We start from the raw sequence: 19,570 nt of genomic DNA on the forward strand, positions 1-19,570 counted from the left end.
TATTCTTCCTGTTTCTCACAAACAGATTTTGCAAACCCGCCAGCTCCTACCTGCGCAGAGCTTCGCGTGGGGAGCCGCGGGGAGGCTGCAAGTTTGAAACCGAGAGAAATTGCAGTGGAATATTTTATGTCTGTTAGATATGTTCCCCCTACACAGAGGAGCCTGTTCTTGAATGCCTGAAGCCTTAATAGGATACAGATTTGGTGAAAAAAGCGAGCTGACCCAGCCTTGGAAAAGTACTTAGAAATTCTCGGTAACGTCCCCACGCAGTCTGTACAACTCATTATAGAAAACAGAGCCAAGCTGAGTGTCTTTGGCTTCGGGACCCTCTCTCTGCAAAACTACCAGAGTCTGAGTCAGTGGCCACCAGAGAGCTCTGAAGGCTCTTCTGTCTCCTGAGCCCTTGGCGAGGGAGGTGGGATGGACCCCAAGGGAATCCTTTAGTACTGATGCTGCCAGAGGTACCTACTGGGGGACTTTTTATGCTCGATGGCGTACAGTTCCAGAGTAAAGTGCTTTTACATGTCGGATAAGATGAGCATTTGAACCAAGAACGGATTGTACCGTCATTCACTTGTCTACACTGCTTCTTATGGGACTGAAGTCTGGGTTGATTTAATGGCTATGGCTAAAAGATGAAAAATAAAAGTTTCACCTGATAAATAATTTGTCTTTTAGAATAAGCTGTTAAAATAAGTCTTGTGTGTCATGACCATATTCATTCAAATTGCAAAAATCACACAATACAGATTAAATTCTTGCCTTTTGATTGACCTCTCTGTGCTTTGAAAAATGTCCTGCTTTTGGATGTGTAAAAGCCTAAACGTTGAACTATCTTCTAGTTAAACCAGCGTGTGTTTAGGGCTTCAGTCCGGGCTCTCTGAGAGGTTGGTTTGTGTCTCACTTAGTCGTTGGCAGTGAAGCAAATCAGAAAGAAGACACGGGTGCTGAGAGGTTGGGTGGGACTGCAGGACTTGTGCCTTCCCCTGCTCGGGGCCCAAAATCCATCGCAGTTCCCATAACCGCGTTCCTCTCAGGCAGGGCAAGGTGTGCGCCAGCAGACGTGCTTTTGTTCCTTCCCGTACGCATAGAGCTGACTACGTGGTTTTGCTTTCTCAGCTCCACAAAACGTCTCAAGTCTGTGGAGGATGAGATGGACAGTCCTGGTGAGGAGCCGTTCTACACAAGCCAAGGGCGCTCTCCGGGCAGTGGCAGCCAGTCCAGCGGATGGCATGAAGTGGAGCCAGGTAAGCCACGGCTTTCGGGAGCCCCAGAACGGCATCTCCCGTTGCTTAGTTTTGTTACCAGAATACACTGAATACGCTCTATAGGAAGGTGATCAGTTCTAAACATCTCGTAGCTTCTTCTGAGAAAAGGTCAGCCTCATGAAAATGTCGTAGTGGTTTTGTTGCTCCCGCAGCTGTGAATGTTTCTGTAGTGTGTCACTTCTGCATTTTGGCCAAATATCTGAAGTTATTAAATAACGCAGCAAAAGATAGGCCGTCTTTTTCTGTCAAAATGTCCAGATTCAACTCGGGGATAGCGGTGACAATCGCTTAGCAAAAAGCAACACCTGTCTGGACTGTGCCCTGCTGTTTCAATAAATATCCCTAAATTTATATAAGGTAAAAGGACTTTTCAAGCTTTCTACAACGCGTGAGTTCACCTAGTAATGACTTTTAAGAGACTTACCAAAGGAGTTGTTTTATTTATCTGTGATACCATGAAGTGTGACTGGAAGCTTCAGATCAAAAGAGATACCACTGGGTGTTATGCAAGATTTAGGAAGCAGCTCTTCTGCCTTTTCTCAGTTAATTTTTGTGTGTGATCTTTCTCGTTGATCATCTTTTGGGTTATGTTCTGTTACATACTTAACTGTCCATTGATCACTTATCTTGATCATCTGGGTGCTTAATACTATTGAAAATATTTTTCTGGGTCAGTGCTACATTCATAGGTGAAGTTAATGCCTCCGTTTTGCTTACAGGTGTATATTCAATATTTATTGCTAATAAAAATAGCAGAAGTCTTATTCGTTAGATGAAGGCAAGCAGTGCATTCATCTCCAGCCTCCCAGTGTTTGAGAAGGCCTTCTAAACAGCCCAAAGGATCTTTTGCAATACTTTTGTTTTTTCATTCTCGTTTAGATTTAAAATAGTATGGGTTTGGTTTGCTTAGAAACAACACACGCTTGTCCAGGGCCCTGTGTATAATGAACTATACCGCACAGAAAAGTAAATTCAACCTGAACAGCATTAAAATCGGTTCCGTGGGCACTTGGCCAGCCACCTATATCCTTCATCATGTAGGAAACATCCCCACAGCTTTCTCTGGAGACCCTGTCAAACAGCTGTCCTTTACAGCGTGCCCAGAAAGTCACCAAATTTGGGCTATTCCAGACTGGGAGGGGACTGGTTCCCGCGCCGGGGAGCCCTTGGAGGATCCCCTGCCAGCTGCCCTCCCTGCTCTAATGAGGAGGAGCCAGCTTGTGGGCCCTTATTGCCGGCACATGTGGCACTTTGGCAGGAGGAGAGAGTGGACCTGCGGGCAGACGAGTGCCAGGCTCCCCGCCGCCGCCTCGCCACCGCCGTCGTCCCCAGGGCTCCGGCGTTTTCAGGGGGGTGTCCCGCTCCGTAGGCACCAGGGGCTGTTTCCTCCATCAGCTCCAGCTGATGTAAGGCAGAGCTTCAGCTTGGAGTAAACTGGTCTGCTCACGGAGCGGCAGAAACACGAACAAAAGCTCGGCGCCCGTGGAAAGGGGGGGAGCGCGACCTCCTCTGCAGACACAGATGGCTAAAAGCCGACTGGGTCACTGCTTCTACATCATTGTCAGACCGGGGGGCTAACTCCCCCCAAAGTTCGGGGTGCTCTTTGTTAATGACAAATGTTGGCCGTTTGTGCAGCAGCCAGAGATTGGCTATTAATTTTGCTGTCACTTCTGGTGGTTTTCCCCCCATGCGGTCATTACTCTGTCTCATCCAAGTCCTGCCTAGATGGTGGCACAGAGCTGCTGAGCTGGACAAGAGAAGTAGCTAAAGCCTCCAAAGCACCTCCGCCGCTCTTGGCAGCACTGCGTGCCCATCGTGGAGAAGCACAACTGCCCGTGTCAAAAGCAAGAATAAGTCAGAGAAAGTTCTTCCTTTCTCATGACCTTCCACCCTTGCTACAGAAAAATCCCAGATTCTGCTTGGTGTTGCCTGTAGAATGGCAGAAAATCACCTTGCAACATCAGGGACTCCAGCCAGGTACCAGCTAGATATAGGTCAGATTCACTAGCTATCTATCACTGTCACAGCTATGAAGAAAAAGAGCTTTATCCTGCCTGTGCGGGATGCACTTTCAAGCCATCTTCGTGCTACATCCGCGCAGACCCACCCCAGTACTCCAGCAGTCTCTGAATTCATCGCCTCAGCTTCTCCGTAAAACGGGGTCACTGCAAGAGCGCGGCTGGCGGAGACATCACCTAAAGAGCCCCAGCTCAGCCGCGGTGAAGGACAAAGCGGCGCCGAGGTGTCCTTCCGCGCCAGGGTGACAGCGGTGTGTCACTGGCACGAGGTGTCCCCCGAGGGACACATCCAGCGCTCTGTGCACGGTGCGCTGCCGTACCGCAGAAACCACACGTGGGGCTGGCATTAACATCTGGCCCTTCGGATGAGACATGGGTGCTTTATCTCCAGAAGTTTAAAATGTTTTACGAGTCTTCAATGAGGCATCTGCCTAGAAAATATATTGGTCATCTGAAAGCCGTATAAATGATGTTAACGTCCCGCATTACCCGGTGGCTTGCCGCAGCGTTCCTCTCTGAGAGGGGAGCTTTGGAGCCTGGACCTATTTCTGATCCATCTTTTCCGATGTCTCTCCTGTCCAGAAAAAGGCCTTGCCATTTTTTTATTCTCCAGTCAGTTTTAACATACAATAATCTCTGAGCTTCAGTGTTTTGGTTTGTGCTTTTTTTTTTTTTCCTCAGCGAAATTCTCAGTAGAAGTTAAAAGAGCGAAACATCTTTTTGTTTGACTTGGCGTTTCTTCCGCGTGGCTCATTTTGTGCTGCGTGGGATAGTGCAGGTATCAACGGTGCAGAGTGATGCTGGTTCGGAAGGCGGGCTGAAGTTTTATCCTGTGCTGGCAGAGTAGCGTAAGCCAGGTTTCCAAACTCCATAATTAAACCCTGTCCTTTGGGTTACCAGCCAAACAATGGGAGGAGGAAATCGGAGCAAGGAGAGGAAGCTTAGACTTGTCTGTGGGATGGCTGTTCTGGCTGGGAAGGAAAGTTCAGAGAGGAGCCAGCAGCCAACGTCCCAGCCCAGTAGGATCCACACCAAAGATAATAATATATCCTCTGGCTTTATTGCCTTTGAGTAGATTGCTTCCTCACAGGAGATTTAGATTTATGCAGAGATAACTTCTTGGCCTATATGCCTTGACAGGTTTATGGGAGTGAGAGGATGAATATTCTGTCTGTGTGTTGTATTTGCTTAATTCTGAGGTGTGCACATGAGAAAAAGTGGGGACTGTAATGCAGGAGCAGGTGTGAAGCGCCCGTACGTTTATGCACATGTATAGGCAGAGCGAAGTGCTCAAGGCACAGATACTATGGAAGGGTTATAGTGAGAGATGTTGCCTGGGACAGTGCATGGAAATGAGGTCTGCGTGAGAGCACAACATAGAAGAGAAAGGGAAAATGAGAAGACAGTTTTAAACTATACAAAAGGGGAAAAGTATGTAGGGAAGAAAAAAAAAAAAAAAGAACAAATGCCAGGAAGACAAAGATTTTACTTCCTAGAAAGGAAATATGAAATGGAATCTGTGAACTCTTCTTAGAGAAAGAGAGCACTCCAGGCAGAGGGTTATTTACCGCCAGCCGTGACTAGTCACTCTACATCTGTCTCCATGTTTTTTCTCTTGAAAAAATTCCCTTTTTGGATACTTTCTTCCTGCTTCGCTTCCCTGTGATTGCCCCTGTAAGTGGTCTTTGGAGGGCAGGCTGTATGCTCAGAACATATGTGCAAACTGGCAGGAGAACAGAAGAGGACAAAACCACTCGGTGTGCTATTTAGATTAGGCAGCGGCTGCTTCCCCTGTGCCCACTCTTGGGGTCTCGCTCCGTGCAGAACACAGGCTGCACCTACTGTCCGTCCACCCGCCTTTTTCTCCACTTTTACACCACGAGCCCCAGGGCTCGGAGCACCCCGACATCCGTCTCACTTGGGGACTTTGCTGGACATTGATCCTACGTGTTTCACCCACCAGCAACGTGACCTTTCCATGCGTGGCATCTCAGACCCATAGTAATGAGCAGAGGACTCAGCCTTGTGGTTTTTACATCTAGATAATTCTTGCAAGCAAGGATATAGCGCTCTCCTTGTACGTCAGATGTGACAGGCAAAGCAAACCCCAACATTCATTCCGTGTTCCTTGTGCTGTACTCCTTGAGTCTCACATCCATTTACCTGCACTCGAAAGCTCCTGGGGAGCTCTCAGGCCTAAAAAGGCTGGAGTCTGCCAGAAAAGATGAATTTCCTTTCACAACAGGAAGGCTTAGGAAGTAAAACAAAGCAGACATGTAGTAAATTACTTCTTCTTTTCAAATACCTTTTGCAGTATCCTCCGTACCATTACTTTATCTCAGCACTTTCAGTACATAACTCTTGCTAACTGAGCAGAAGGGCAAGAGAGGATAAAGATGATGTTAGTAAGAAAATAAGGCAACATCACCCCGGCTTTGAACTCGTGCACAAGGCTGGCCCGTGTTCAGTTCTGTGGCAACTCTGCTTGTAATGGGGGTAAACCATAATTACAGGTATAAGTTTTTTAATTCCATCATAAAAGAAGATTGAGTTAATGTATATTAGTATTCCTCTTATGCCTTTTTTTAATGCATTTGCTTGATTCGGTCCCGGAGTAATGTTCACATTGCGCTCTGTCAGTCATTTTGTAGTGCAGCATATGGACGGTATTTGCCAATTTTACTTCCATTGTATTTCTACAGCGTGGCATGGAAAAAATCTTTCAGATGCAAATTCAGATTATCCTATTAGTTTCTTTACTTAGATCTTCCTGCTACTTTTGTTTCCACAAGTCAGTTTGGTCCCTGGAGGACAGTAATCCCAGGAAAGGTACATGTTTGTACTCCTTGCGCTTCTTGAGACATCTGAAGGCACAATTAGCTCCGCTTCAAGTGTGGGCTTCACCAGCTTAAAGCACTGCACCCGTTTGCAAAATGGATGGAGCTCTGTGGTCCTTCTTCTGATAAGGCTTTTCATACCGTGGTCATCCACCTTCCCTTCCTCCAGCTCCACCGCGGCTATTATTGCCGGTCACGCTGTGCTGAGCTCTTGTGTGCCTTCACCATGAAAACCCCAGACACCAAACCAGACTTTCAGTGCAGAAACCTTAAGGAATTAGCAATAACGCCTGCGCTGCATGACCGAAAGACATATTTACAGTTCCAGGGGCTCATGAAGTTGATAGTATTATATGAACCTGCAGTAAGCCAGAGAGCTCCCTGTTAGAGTGCTGGACACGTCGTTGGTAGTAAAGATGCTATTAAAGTCAGCCTCAGGATTGCTTGCTACACCACTCAGGCTGCTCGTTCTCATGCCACCATCTATGGGACTGTCTGAAAATCATCTCTGAGCAATTTCTATGCAGCTGAGGAGCTGACATCCTATTTTGGAGTATTTCCCTTGCAGTGGCAATGACCCCTAACTTAATGGTACCTTGTCTCTCCCCATTGCTAGTTATGGAAAAACCACACGCAGGCAACCGGTCCAAAGTCTTGTTTCAATAACCCTTTTCTTAAGTCTGGCATGGTCTTTCTTCTTAGCAGATTCTCAGCACACAAAAAAACCTCCTCCGTATTTACTAAGAAACTTTTATTTATGCCTTGCACATCAGAAATACTCATTCAGGCATAGATCGGATGACCACGAGAGCTTGTTTTCAAAGTCTGTTCAGAATTATATCTTGGAAATGCCAGACCAAGTGGTGTAAGGGAGATCCTAGATTGTGTTCTTTATGCCCTAAACACAACTGTTGACTGGCACTACCGAGAAGGTAAAACATTTATAATATGTCCCAGCATCAGTGATGCAGAGTGTGTCTGATCTGTCCTCGGGCAAAAGGTCTGTGGGCTCATCAAAAGACTTGATGCCGCACACTAACTCAGAGCTCGGAGAAGTTTCCGATGGTTGTGCTACATTACTGCCAATGATTGAAGGGACTGGCTGTAGAAAATATGATGAAAAACATGAGAACCATGTATTACACAAAATAAGGAATAGAAGAATAATCCCTTTTTACTGGGAAAACATTCAGCTTCAGACCTGGAGTATTCAATATCAAAGAATTCTCTGGCATTACTTTTCAGTGACTTGCTGTAGCGGGCAGTTTTCACTGGATCATAACTAGACACAGGAATTTCATGATCTTTATTAATTTCCTTAAGCTGAACTGTTTAGATACTTACAGACCTATTTAAGAAAGACAGAAACAGGGAAAACGTCTCTTTTCCTTAGACCAGAGGAGTTCTACATCCAGGATCCCTGCCAATTGTATTTACTCGGTATTTTTCCCAGATGTGACATTGTCTTGCCCTCCAATTCTCAGTGTGTACAGAGAAGTCAGACAGCACACACAGAGCCACTAGGTTTGTACCTGCCTGTGCGGCAGCTTCGTTCCCTACCTTGACACATCTATCAGCAGGCACCGGTGCCATTTTTTCCCCCATAATGTATTAAGACAGTGGGAACATTTCGCAACCAGACAAACCTCCAGCCCACGGCATAGTTTGGCTTTTCGAACGGGAGGTCAGACTCAGACCACGTTTCGGTGGTGGCCAGAACGTTTTGGTTTACAGCAGAGGGAATTTCGTCAGGCTCGTTTGCGCCGTTAAGCTGAAGAGATGCCACAAGCGCCACGGCAGACAGGACCTGTTTCCTCCCAGGAAACTTCCACTGTGTATTTTCTCTGAACAACTTTTTCTGAGCTTTATTAGACTCTATACTGTGACTAGGACTCCTTCTCCCCTTCACCCCATTTCCCCGTTCCCGTTCAGACCTGTGCTTCTTCTCATCTCCAAGGCTTTATACCGTTATGCACATTTCCCTCCATTCTTATGGAGTTTTCCACCATCCTTGTTCTGCCGTAGCTGAGAAGCAGAGTGTGCTTGGGCCTGGGCTACCTTGTCATGGCACCATGAGCATGCTGCCGCCGAAAAAGTTGGCTTCAAGTGAGCAGGTAGACACCCAAAACCAACCATACGATGGGAGCATCCTTCAAGGAGCTCCAGCTACTGTAGAGTACAGGGCTTTCCTTAAATGTCTTTTTGCTTTCATAGACTCCATGTGTTCCCTTATCCCTTCTCTCTGCATTACAGTATCCCATCAAAACACAAGCTGCCCAGTGGTTTTCAAGAACATAAGATTTTTCTTTTCTTCTAAGAGCAATAACACTTATCAACTTTTACTGAAATACCATATCAGCTCCTTGTCACTGGCAGTCTACAGTTCCTGCCGCTAAAAGTTTAATGCATTTACAGGAGCACTTAGGCATCAAGACTTTGATATCACAATCTGTTAGTCACAGGTGCTACATGATAGGTTTGTGTTAGCACATTATAGATCTTTTATCAGATCCTGCGCAAAATGTGTGTGTTTCTCTGCCAGGCAATCAGAATCAGACTGCTGCATAGTTGATGAGTTACTCACCAATATAAGTTGTTGTTTATTTTAAACAGAACTTTTCCAGAGCCGCACCTTAATGGGCAACTTAAACTCTAATTGGTCACGGCCAGCAAAGATCAAGAACCTCATGTGAGCCAAGAAAAACGCAGCAGGTCAAGAGTGGTGCTTTGAGCATTGTCAGTCTTTTGTAATTGCATTCATCAAGTCAAATGATGAACGCCACTCATTTGCCGTAACAGACAGAGTCATTTTGACAGCAAATTGCCACTGGATCAATAGCTCAGCCTTTCTTTGGCAATTCACGTAGTAGCACAAGGCCTGTGACAACACGCCGTGCTGCTGGCGTTACTGGCTCCAAATCATGGAAGGGAGTTAGAGGCAGGGAAAGAACCACTGATCGAAAATTCACTTCACATTGAAAAGTCCTACATGTTTTCACACCTCTCAAAAGCTCCCATTTTTCCAGAAACTGGACAACACAACAAATTCGGCCCTGCAATTCGGCCTAAACTGTACTTTCCATTTTTAATAAAATTAATAATCCCATGCAAGTGTTAAAGCACATGCCTCAGCTTTGCTGTAATCCCCTGAGGAACACATCCCTTCGGTATGGTCCCGGGAAAGTCAGTCAGTGTTGTGGCTCTGCTTCTTGCGTCTAATTCCAGATGTCAGGAAATGCATCATTTAAAAATGAGTATGGACCCGTAGGAGTTCTGAGTTAAAAAATGCAGAAAGTGTTTCACTTCCGATAGCAAATTAAAGCTGTATTTTTGGCTGGCCTTGTGCTAGCATCATCCTTACCTGCTATTTTCACTGACTTTAATGACCAAGGTTAAAGCAGATCCTCTGTGTGCTGTGACAGCCAGAAAACCACCTGAGCTATCTCTGGCTCCACACACAAGCAGTATCATCTGAATCATTTTTCAGATTGACAGGAAAGGTTTAGTGCATAGAAAACTATTCCCTGACAAACGTTGGAGCAAAGCTTCCTGACGGTGCCGGGATTCCTGGCACGGGAGCGCTGCGTTGGTCCACGGACGCAACATTCTTCAGACGTCCTTGCTGAGCTGTGTTCTGCCACCTCTTCTGTTTAACAGATACATACGAAGCACAGACCATTATATGGTCTGGGCTTCGCTTTTGTCACCAAGTGAAAACTATAAGCTTCCCTGGTGCTGGGACAAAAGCAGACACGTTCTGCGTCTTGTCAGAGGTGAGCTCCGAAGGACAGAAGCATCCTCTGTTTGCATTTGGCTGCGCATTTCTGGCTGATTTGGAGCCTGTCAAACACGAATAATCTTTGTGAGCTCCAGACGGGTCTCCTCTGGTGCAGTTTTTCTTGAAGATCATCTGATAGTGCAGCATGGGACTGTTTAATTGCAAAACGGGATGAAACACATTGAGAGCATTGTACCTGCCTTCCAAAAGTTGAACTAGTTTTCTTGTTTGCTTCTGGGACCAATTCAGGATGTTGACTTGGATCTATAAGCTCTTCTATAGATTAGATCTTGGTTAGGAAATGGACTGCATTCCTTTCATGTGCTGTCTTAGCAGTTGAGATCAGCAGACTTGCTTTTTCTAATGTGTTTGGGAAGCAGAAGCAATATTTTATCTCCTGCGGTATGCTGCTGGTACAGAAATGTTCAGGCTTATTAATTCTTCAGGACACAGGAAAAGTCTTCATCACCTGTGAAAGGGAGTCATGGGAAAGGACCCACTGCAAAGGCTGCATTGAACTCTTGTTTTTTTTGAAGGCAGCTGGAAAATATTAGTAGTCTTCAGAGCCAATATACAGTACATATTGAGAGCCAGTAAATGATGCATTTTATTTCAAATTCTTGTGCACTTCTGCATTTTATAAAGCAGATAACTAAAATACTCACCTAGCCAGATCAATTCCCCAAGGGATGCAGATTTCCAAGTAGAGGACAAACCAAAAACACAGAACAGAACACAAATTAGCCAAATAGAATGGCTAAGTGGTTGAAACAAATGGTTTTGGGATCACTGAGTAAGGACCGTGACCTCCTTTTGCATCAGTCAAGGCAACTGTGAAACTTTGTGAAAGAAGCTCACCGCAAAACAGATGCTGGCCTATCTTAGGTAAATAAATTACCAAAAAATAATAATAAAAACCTCCCCTACACATTTTACAAAGCACAGCTGTGTAAATATTGCATGAGACAGGAGAGAGGGGGAGAGATGTAACATACACCCTTTTCTATGCAGAAGTTCTGCTCTGGGCACTGTTTATTAACATTCCCAGTACAACCATCACTCCACTGCGTAGCACACAGTGCCGCTACTGTGCTCCGTGCACACGTTTTGATCTTTGCTCTACAGGAGAAAAACAGGCTTTGTTTTAAAGGAAACGTTTTGACCCGAAGTTAAAATGTGCACTGAGAGGTGTTAGGGAACTGAGAGAAGACGATACAGGACCAGGACCAGGACGCAGACCATATTACATCTCTTTTTTTGTCTCCTTTCCCACACTGACTCGAGATGTTCCTCTGGTTCTGCACAGAGTGAGGAGCAATCCTGAGATCTTAATTTCGTTGAGCTGGATACCTGCTGCAATTTTCCTCTTTCTCAGCTGCCAGACGCAGCGCATTCCAGCCTACAGAAACAGTGAATCTGCCCACAGAGAGGAAAAAATGCCTTTTTTCAGCTAGTCGGAAGGCTCACCCTGCCCCGTCTGCTGGCTCTGACAGGAGCTGGTGGGGGACACTTAAGGAAGAATACAACAGCAGGACAGGCTTCCAGTGATGCTTTTCAGAGCACGGCCTCGCGGATTTTGGCAGCGAACGGCTCGGTTTCATGAGCCAGAGGCTCCCTTTGCATCTTTGTGTTTGACAGCCTTCAGTGGACTTTTCTTTCAGAGGTGTTTTTAACCCGTTCTTTGTTTTGGCCTCCGCAACATCCCATGGCAGCAAGTTCTAGTTTTATTCGGTGTTCTTAAGGCAGCACCGCTGCTTCTGTCTGCTGCCTGATCATCTTCCTTGATGCTCCTTGGTGCTCTTTGGTCTTTTTTACTGGCAGAAGTAGTGAATAAATCATTCCCTGGCTACTTTCTCTCAAGTTAAGTGCTGCCCCAACACTTTGACCGCAGCAGTCAGTGCGCATAGGAAAGCGGAGAAATCTGTCTAGCAGCCTGTTAGCTCAGGTAACAATTCGGCTGAGTGGCTGCAGAGCCATCCTATACCTCCAGGAATGTATATGTGCTGTGACAGCAGCTGGGTTGTTCACCCAGAGTGTGTAACCTGTAACCTTGACCCGTAACCCCAGCGCTAAGGGCATGAACACAGTGCTACCCAGTACCGCTGAGCCTCGCAGAAGGATGCTGCAGCTTGAAGAAGGGATGCTGTGTAAGTACTCTCAATTTTCTTTCATTTTCCAGCTCCACGAAGACTTAAAAGTTCGTTAGTGTCTTCACCTAGTGTGTATGCTGGTTCCAGTTTTATTCTGGTTTCACTGGGGTCACGCTCAGGGTATCCGCAGCATCCTCCACCTCTGCTTGTCCATCCGGCAGCCCTCGTGAGATCATCCTTGCTGCTTTTCTCTTACATCTATGGTTAGTGTGATGTACACCAAAAAGCATAACGTAAAAGATCCTGTTGCTGAAATCAGCTAGAAAATTATAGGCTGTTTTACTGTTTTGTGCACAGCCTTCATTTGGCTCGCTGGGATTTGCGTGCAGATCTTCGAACCCCCGAAACGCAGCAAAGTGAGGTGGTACCTGCAGTCCTCAAGTCCAGGAGCAGTTCTCTGGAAAGGAACGGGACTATTTTATATCAGCAAAGTCTTAGGTTCCACAAATAGAAGGGAAATCAATTTTATTTTAAAAGTAAGGATTTACAGTCAATGGGATCTGACAAATGTAAAAGTATGGACTTTCCTTGTACTTAGTGTGACGTCCCGTTTTATGACAGCAGCCCCCGTTTGTCTCCAGGAGTATTATCTGTGCTGCAGTACGCTAATGCACCACCTCGCTCCAAACAGGAGAAAGCACTTTGGACGGAGTCCAGACTTAACCCTCTCTTACATCTTGCCTTTACTCCTAACCAAAATAACAGAAAATGTAAGTAAAGCACCGTCCTGACTCTTTCTGAGCGTGGCCGTTGCGAGGTACATCTTTGAAGCAAAGGGCAGTGGCCGTTCCCGCTTGTTTCGTCGCTCCTCTGGCTCGTTCAGCCCTTTCAGTCCTTATAACCTACATCTCTTTTCCACTCCTCGAGTGAAAACCGCTCGGCCACACCTAATCTGAACGTGCCGTGCCAGGACCTGCTTCTGACTGTCAAAGTCAAGGTTCGACATCGGACATCAAAATGACTCCCGAAGTCCCGTCATCCAGGCGGAATTGCAGATTCTGGCCATTTGGAGATTTTAAAAATTAAAAGATCCCCAAAACAGCTGTATTTCTTATGCAAATCCTTAGCCAAATGGGAACTTGTATTAAATAAATTGTTTGCCCTCTGTTAAAAAATGATCATCTAGAAACCCAGTAATTTGGGGAGGACAGGTTTTAAGAGGGCAAAGCGGTCTTAAAAACAGCATTTCTCCCGTGTCCTGTGAACTATTATGCTGTTGTGATTTTACAGTGCTATTTCTCTACTTTTGCAGGATTTTTCTCTTTAATGTTATGTGGAAAACCCTGGCACTTAATTCAGAGTAAACAGAGGCAGTGACTGATTAGAAACCTGATGTCAAATACACAACCGCCCTGGGAAAGTGAAAATCCATTGGCTTCTCATCTCTTCCAGTTGTTGCCTTCTTAAGTGCATTATTCATAAAATCGGCGATTTAAAAACGCACGGAAACATTATTTTTCATATTCATAGCGTCACTTTAAAAAAAAAAAAAAAAACAAAAAAACGGTTAAAAATCGATTTGCTGGCCTCTTGGGGTAATGCCGTAATGTTTTTGGCTGTCTCCTCCTTTCTGCTGCCAGCTAAAAGTACCATCTGGCTTGTTTAGGGCCCTTTTCCATATCAGGTGCTTCCAAAATTCTCCCCAACCAGAGGATTGTTTCGTTGGGTTGCTTTGCCTGCTGGGGCATGTGTCCTGGGCTGGGAATCCTCCCGCTTCTGTTCCTGCCATCTTGCTGACGGTGGCGTGTGGATGTTTGGGCACGGATCTCGCTGCCTCTCTCCCGAGGACATTTGCATCATTGTCAGCTGCACATATTAAATTGATATGCAGGGCTCAGAAACACGTATCCCGTCTTTTGTCCCTTTTGTTTTGCGCGATTGTTGTGGTTTTAATTCTTCTTTGACACCTGGAATATCACAAAGCTGCTGATAATCTGTTGGCTACTAAGGGAGATGACATTGATAGAAGGATAATGTGTGTCAGTCTTATATCGAGATAATTGCAGACACACCCCAAGCCCTCGCAGCTCAGGGAATGAATATCCTAAATCCATTATTAATTTGGAGAGTCATATGTAGCAGTTGGCGGCGGCGTCATCCTCTCGCTGCAAGAGTCACTTGCGAGGGATTTTGGAAGACCCTTTTTTTGGTGAATTCTGCATCGCCGTGTCGAGTTATGCCTCGTCTGAGTCTGTTTTGGTCCGTTCTTGTGACAAAATGGGGTTGGTGTCCTAACTCCTCCCCGAAGGAAGGTTCCCACGTGGGTTCTCCCGCACGGACACGGGTACCGGGAGAGGAGAACCGATGCGCCAAAGTGGGACCAGTCGACGGTGACGCCTCCTCCTCAGGGTTCTTTGGTTTTCAAATGTTGCCGGTTTACTTAGAGCTAGAAATCTACCCCTCAAAGGGTTTATGAGTAGGTTTGAAGTATTGTAGTTGCTAAGTATGGACTTCTGATGTGATCGTACGGAAGGATGGAGCGCGTTTTGAAACAGATGCTGCCGCGAGCTGTCTTGTCCCATTTCTAAAATGATCTGTGCCGTACACTGCGGACTTTTCCTGTCCATCCATTAAAAAGTGAATTATGAAGAGTGCTGAGACTAACAGCTAGTGGTTTAACCTTGTTAGTAAATATCAGATAGCTGGTATATACTGCTAGAATGTTACATCACAGCCTTTCTCTTCAATACAATATAGGCTTATGAAATTATCTTGTTACTATATAAACTGCCTTCGCTGTGTACATTCTTCCAGAGGTTTATTGTTCGTCATATGTTGGCACAGCAGCATGACTCTGAAGAGTCAGTTCACAATGTGGTGAATTTTAAAGGCTTGGGAGTTGGCCATTTCTATTTTTCAGCAAAGGAATGAAAGCTTTTTTTTTCTTTTTTTTTTCATCGGAGATATTAAAAGTTCCAAAAGATGTGCAGAAATGAAAAGGGAAAAATAACTAAAGACTGGATGGGAAGTAACGCCTCAGAGTACTGACTTTGTCTGTTTGCTTGTTTCCCCAAAACCCTTAATATTTTATGCACGAGTTAATATTTTAAATCAAATAAACCTGTTTCGTGAACTAGGAAGATACTTGGACTATATCACACATTATTCATTTATTTTTGTGCGAGTGCAATAAAAATTTTACAAGCTGTAATCTTGTTCTTTTAATAGAGGGAAAACTATGCAGAATATGTTGCTTAGAGTATTAGATAAGCTACAGTGTGTTAATCAAATATTTTCGTGATATGAGGGCAGTTGAGAAAACAGTACAATTTTTGCTAATGGCACTGGTAAGTAAACGGATCTATCATTACATTGTCATGAAAAGTGACATTGAGCAGAAACACCCTGCCAATCCCTAGAAGATAAGTATTTAATGTAATTAGACAGACACTGTCTCCTTTGTTGAACGTAGCATTAATCACCCAGAGAAGTCCAACTTTATATGAAATGGCTTTTTCTGATATGCCTTTGTATTAGAAAGCTTCTTACATGGTTTTGTCATTATGATATATTTGAAGAAATGACTGCTATAGCTGTACAGTTTTCCTCATGACATATCTTACTGTTCTGTGTTCCATAATATTATTTTTTTTTTATTTAGCAATGTTACATTATATATTGTGACTCGTTTCTAAGTCAAGAAACCTACACACATTTGGAGCTGAACCTCTTTGAATCCGTTAATACGTTCAACTCATGAAATATAAAAGAAATACAAATAGCTTCCATTATGTTCTTCGGTTCTTCCTATGCGGTGTTAGCACAGGTTCATTGTTAATGGCATAAGTAAAATGTTTTCTTGCCTCAAATGCTAGTTCATACTATCACACCAAAAAAGAACTTCTTTCTATGAAAACCTCATTGTTAAATGGATGAAAAATGTTGCCCCCTTCCAGAATTCATTGGCACTACATTTTTTTTTTTTTTTTTTCCCCTTCCCTCCTCTGTTGCTTGTAATTTGTGCTGTGAAATGCTGTCTGGTTATGAACTGGTATGAACTTGAATCAGTGCACAGCTGTGTCTTCCCACCTTCTCCGTGGCGCAGGGGGCTTTGAAGGGGAAGAACAGGGTTTAGTCAGAGATGACAGCGGATTCACCGCCTAACAGGTGGAGGTCACGTCGGTTTATTTGTTGGGATGAACAGAGTGCAGAGATGAAAAATCTTTGCTGTAATAAGGTTTAGAAAGAAAATGCTGACTAGTCTAAGCTTTGATTCCAGCTGACAGATCCTTTTCTAGTGTTCATTACTTGATTTCACAGTTCAGGCAATTTTAAGAGGCTTAAAATTATATTTCTGCTCTTCCCTATAAAACTTTTCGATCACTTTCTAATTTTTGCTTTAAGTAACGTTATAGGGACTCCCTAATATATCACTTCTGCCTTCAGACTTAGGAAGTCAATATGCCAATCAAAACTGAAAGGAAAAGCTTTTTTTTTTTTTTTAGACCCCTACTTTTACTGATTCTTTTCATAAACAGAGTAAAAATTTCACACGTAGACGCCGATTCGATCAGAAAATTAAAACTTCAGGAAAACTCCCCTGGAAAGCGGATAGTTAAATAAGCGCGATGCTTAAGAAGTCGCCGCTCCTGTCTAGGCATACGGGTTTTTTACGGGACCGGTGGCAGCGTTCATGAAGCTGCACCACCCCGGTGCGCCCAGTTTCCATCACTGGTGAGCCTGCAAAGGGAGTCGCAGCCAGACCCCAGGTAATCAGAGCAGAACGTCCTGATGTTTCTTCCACCACCACCACCTGCTTCTTACCTGCTGGAGCGGGCAGAATAGGAGTATCTTTAGCCATTTGCTAAATTCTTCCCCCCACCCCTCAGACTTTCTATTACTTCTGCATTCATTCTTTGCAGGGAGAGGAAACTCACTGGTCAAACCCTTGGACACCAGAATAGTTGCATGCAGTTTCCCAGGGAGCCAGATAGCTCTAAAGCTTCCCAGTGAGTGACAGTTTCTCTCTTCTATTCTTCTGAAACATGTGTTTTACACATATACTGAAAAATGTTAATATCAATTTACAGCCAGATTTTTGCTTTAAAAAAAAAATATATATATATATATATATATATATATATATAAAATCTCCCAAAGTAAATACACTTAGAGCACCTCAGCACACATGTCACTTTTTTACGTAGGAAAAAGTGTTGGATGCTCTTATACACATAACATCATTGGGCTCGAAAGCTGTTAGCTCATTCAGAGTTAGTGGCAAGAACACTGGACTTGCCAGCACCAAACTGTGAAACCTCGTTTGTGTGACTCGTGGAAATCTCATGGGAGTAGAAATCAAAAAAAAAAAGGGGGTGGGGGGGAGGAGGGAGGGGTGTAAATCTGTGCATTTGGATTCGAGTATCTTCAATACCATGATATCAACTTTGTCCTAGAAGTCCTTGAATCACAAATCATTGGAGGCTGGGAGAGTATTTTGGAGAATTATTTCCCTGGGCTTGTACTCTGTTCTAGGCATCCATTAGTTACCACTGTCAGAGAGAGGATGCTGGGCCAGGTGGATCCCTGTAATCTGATTTGGCATGGCTATTTTTCTGTGTTCCTAAGCTCATGAGATCGAGTTATGTAGGATTATTTCATAATGCCAGAGCAGCAGTTTCTGAGGTTCGACAAAGCTATCTAGCAAAGTGTCTGATAAAAGAAAAATCCTGTCCCATACTGTAGCTTTCTTGGTCCAGTGAAGCAGCATCCTCATGCATCCAAATCTTGTAAAGTTACTTCTGATCGCTCCCTCCGTCCCTTCATTTTTGTAAGCTAAAGTGCCATTTTCCTTTTTACAGCTTAATTGAACTCAAACGCACCCATTTTCTGCAATGTGGTATTTTGGTAATTTTACTATTTGCTCGTAAGTTTTCCCTTAAGCAAACTGAAAGCTTCCCCTTTATCACTTCACTGGGCCAAGATTTCACACAGTATCCTGCTTGCTACAAAATATGATAGTGTTCTCTCTCACCTTGTTTCTTTTTTCTTCTTTTACTTTTCTTTTATAAAATCAGGATATCTAAGAAACCCCGAACACCGCGGAGCACTACATGGTGGGTGTGCTTATTCAAACAAATGCCAATGCTCTTGTTCTCGGTGCATTAGACATTTTGTGTTGGTTGTGGGGGGGATGTGCCGGGGGTCCCTCTCCTGCGGGTTCTCCGGTGTCTGGTGAGGACGGAGCTCGTGCCGAGCACTTGGCCAGAGCGACAGCACTGATTCGTTACCTCTGCCTTTCCCGTGCCTGTTTTCACGAAACTCGCAGGGACTTTTTCCCTCTGCCTTTCTGTCAGACGTGTTTTAAATGGCCCGGTCGATGAGAGGGGCGTTGGGCAGAACCCGCGCGCAGACCTGCAGGCGACACGGCTCCTCTGGAAACGATGCCAAAGCCAAACCGCTGCGCTCCGCGGTGGAACCTTTTCTTTTCTTTTCTTTTCTTTTTTTTTTTTTTTGTTCCAGGGGGATTCTTTGTTCCTCCCAGAATCCTAAAGCCATTGAGAATGCAGAAAAATGAGGCTGATTTCACCTCTATCTGATCCCACCTGCAGTTCGAGGCTCTGCTGCCGGCGCCGTTCCAGCAGCGCTCGCCGGCGCACAACTGGAAATGGGCACTTTCCAGTAAAAGAGCACAGCGGCTGTGGGTCAGCTACAAATTATTTTTTGTGTTCCGAAGAAGCGAGATGACTGTTCAGTCCTGTGACTGTCAAACCTGGGCAGTCATATGGTAAAAACACCAAGAAGCGCTGGATAGCAGTACATAACAGTTCCATGAGTACGCTCTTGACCTGTCAAATTATAAATCCATTTCAGTTTGGTCCGATGCACACGAATTCAGTTTGCAACTCTTCCTTTGGTTGGAATAATGCATAAACTCTCCACCTCAAATTGTGCAGAAATCAGGTGACTTTACAGTACATGGTAAATTACCTGAGCTATTTTCAATCCTGACCACAGCTCTTTTATTAATTAAAACATATGTTCAGTGGCAGTGTATACCGATTAAGTCTTCAAAACCAATATTAACACCAAACTTAGTCTTGTCATCATAAAAGTCGTTTAAAAACATTACCATGCAGTAACTGAGGTCACAGGTCAAAAAAATCTGCATATTTACCCATCTCCATTTCATGCCTTTGACGTTTAGCAGCCATCATTGTTATATATAGCCTGGAGAGCCAATGATCTTTTGATGACATGCAAATAATGAGCAAATGATTTTTCAGGGGAAAAAAAAAAACCAAACCACAACAACAAACACACAGAAAATTTGACTCCATCCTCTTCAGTTACTAAAATTCCCTTTAGTATCACTTGCAATTTAGCATCCATATGCATCTCAGGAAGGGAAGATATGGTTGAAACATAAATCTATTCTGGGTCTTTTCCTTGCAAAAATACCATACCTCAGCTGTAATCATATGCAGAGACTTTTTAGAGGGCTTTGTAAATGCCATCCAAATTTATGATGGCATTTTTTGCCTTAGAGCTATAGATGTTCCATCCCCAAAGCACCCAC

At 44.4% G+C, this 19,570-nt stretch overlaps 1 protein-coding gene across 13 annotated transcripts in view; it reads left to right on the forward strand.

Moving 5' to 3' along the window:
* The window catches only part of NFIA (nuclear factor I A), a 246,526-nt gene that overhangs the window by 170,827 nt on the left and 56,129 nt on the right, over positions 1-19,570 (forward strand). For 6 of the 13 annotated variants that reach the window (XM_065657901.1, XM_065657903.1, XM_065657909.1 and 3 more), the window contains exon 6: positions 1,120-1,247. In XM_065657901.1, coding sequence (XP_065513973.1) covers positions 1,120-1,247 — 128 coding nt within the window. Of the gene's footprint in view, positions 1-1,119; positions 1,248-16,913; positions 17,001-18,068; positions 18,108-19,570 lie in introns of all 13 variants that reach the window. The other 7 variants (XM_065657896.1, XM_065657898.1, XM_065657897.1 and 4 more) reach the window with 2 other exon arrangements.

Source organism: Caloenas nicobarica, chromosome Z (assembly GCF_036013445.1).
Source record: "Caloenas nicobarica isolate bCalNic1 chromosome Z, bCalNic1.hap1, whole genome shotgun sequence".
Lineage (NCBI taxonomy): Eukaryota > Metazoa > Chordata > Aves > Columbiformes > Columbidae > Caloenas > Caloenas nicobarica.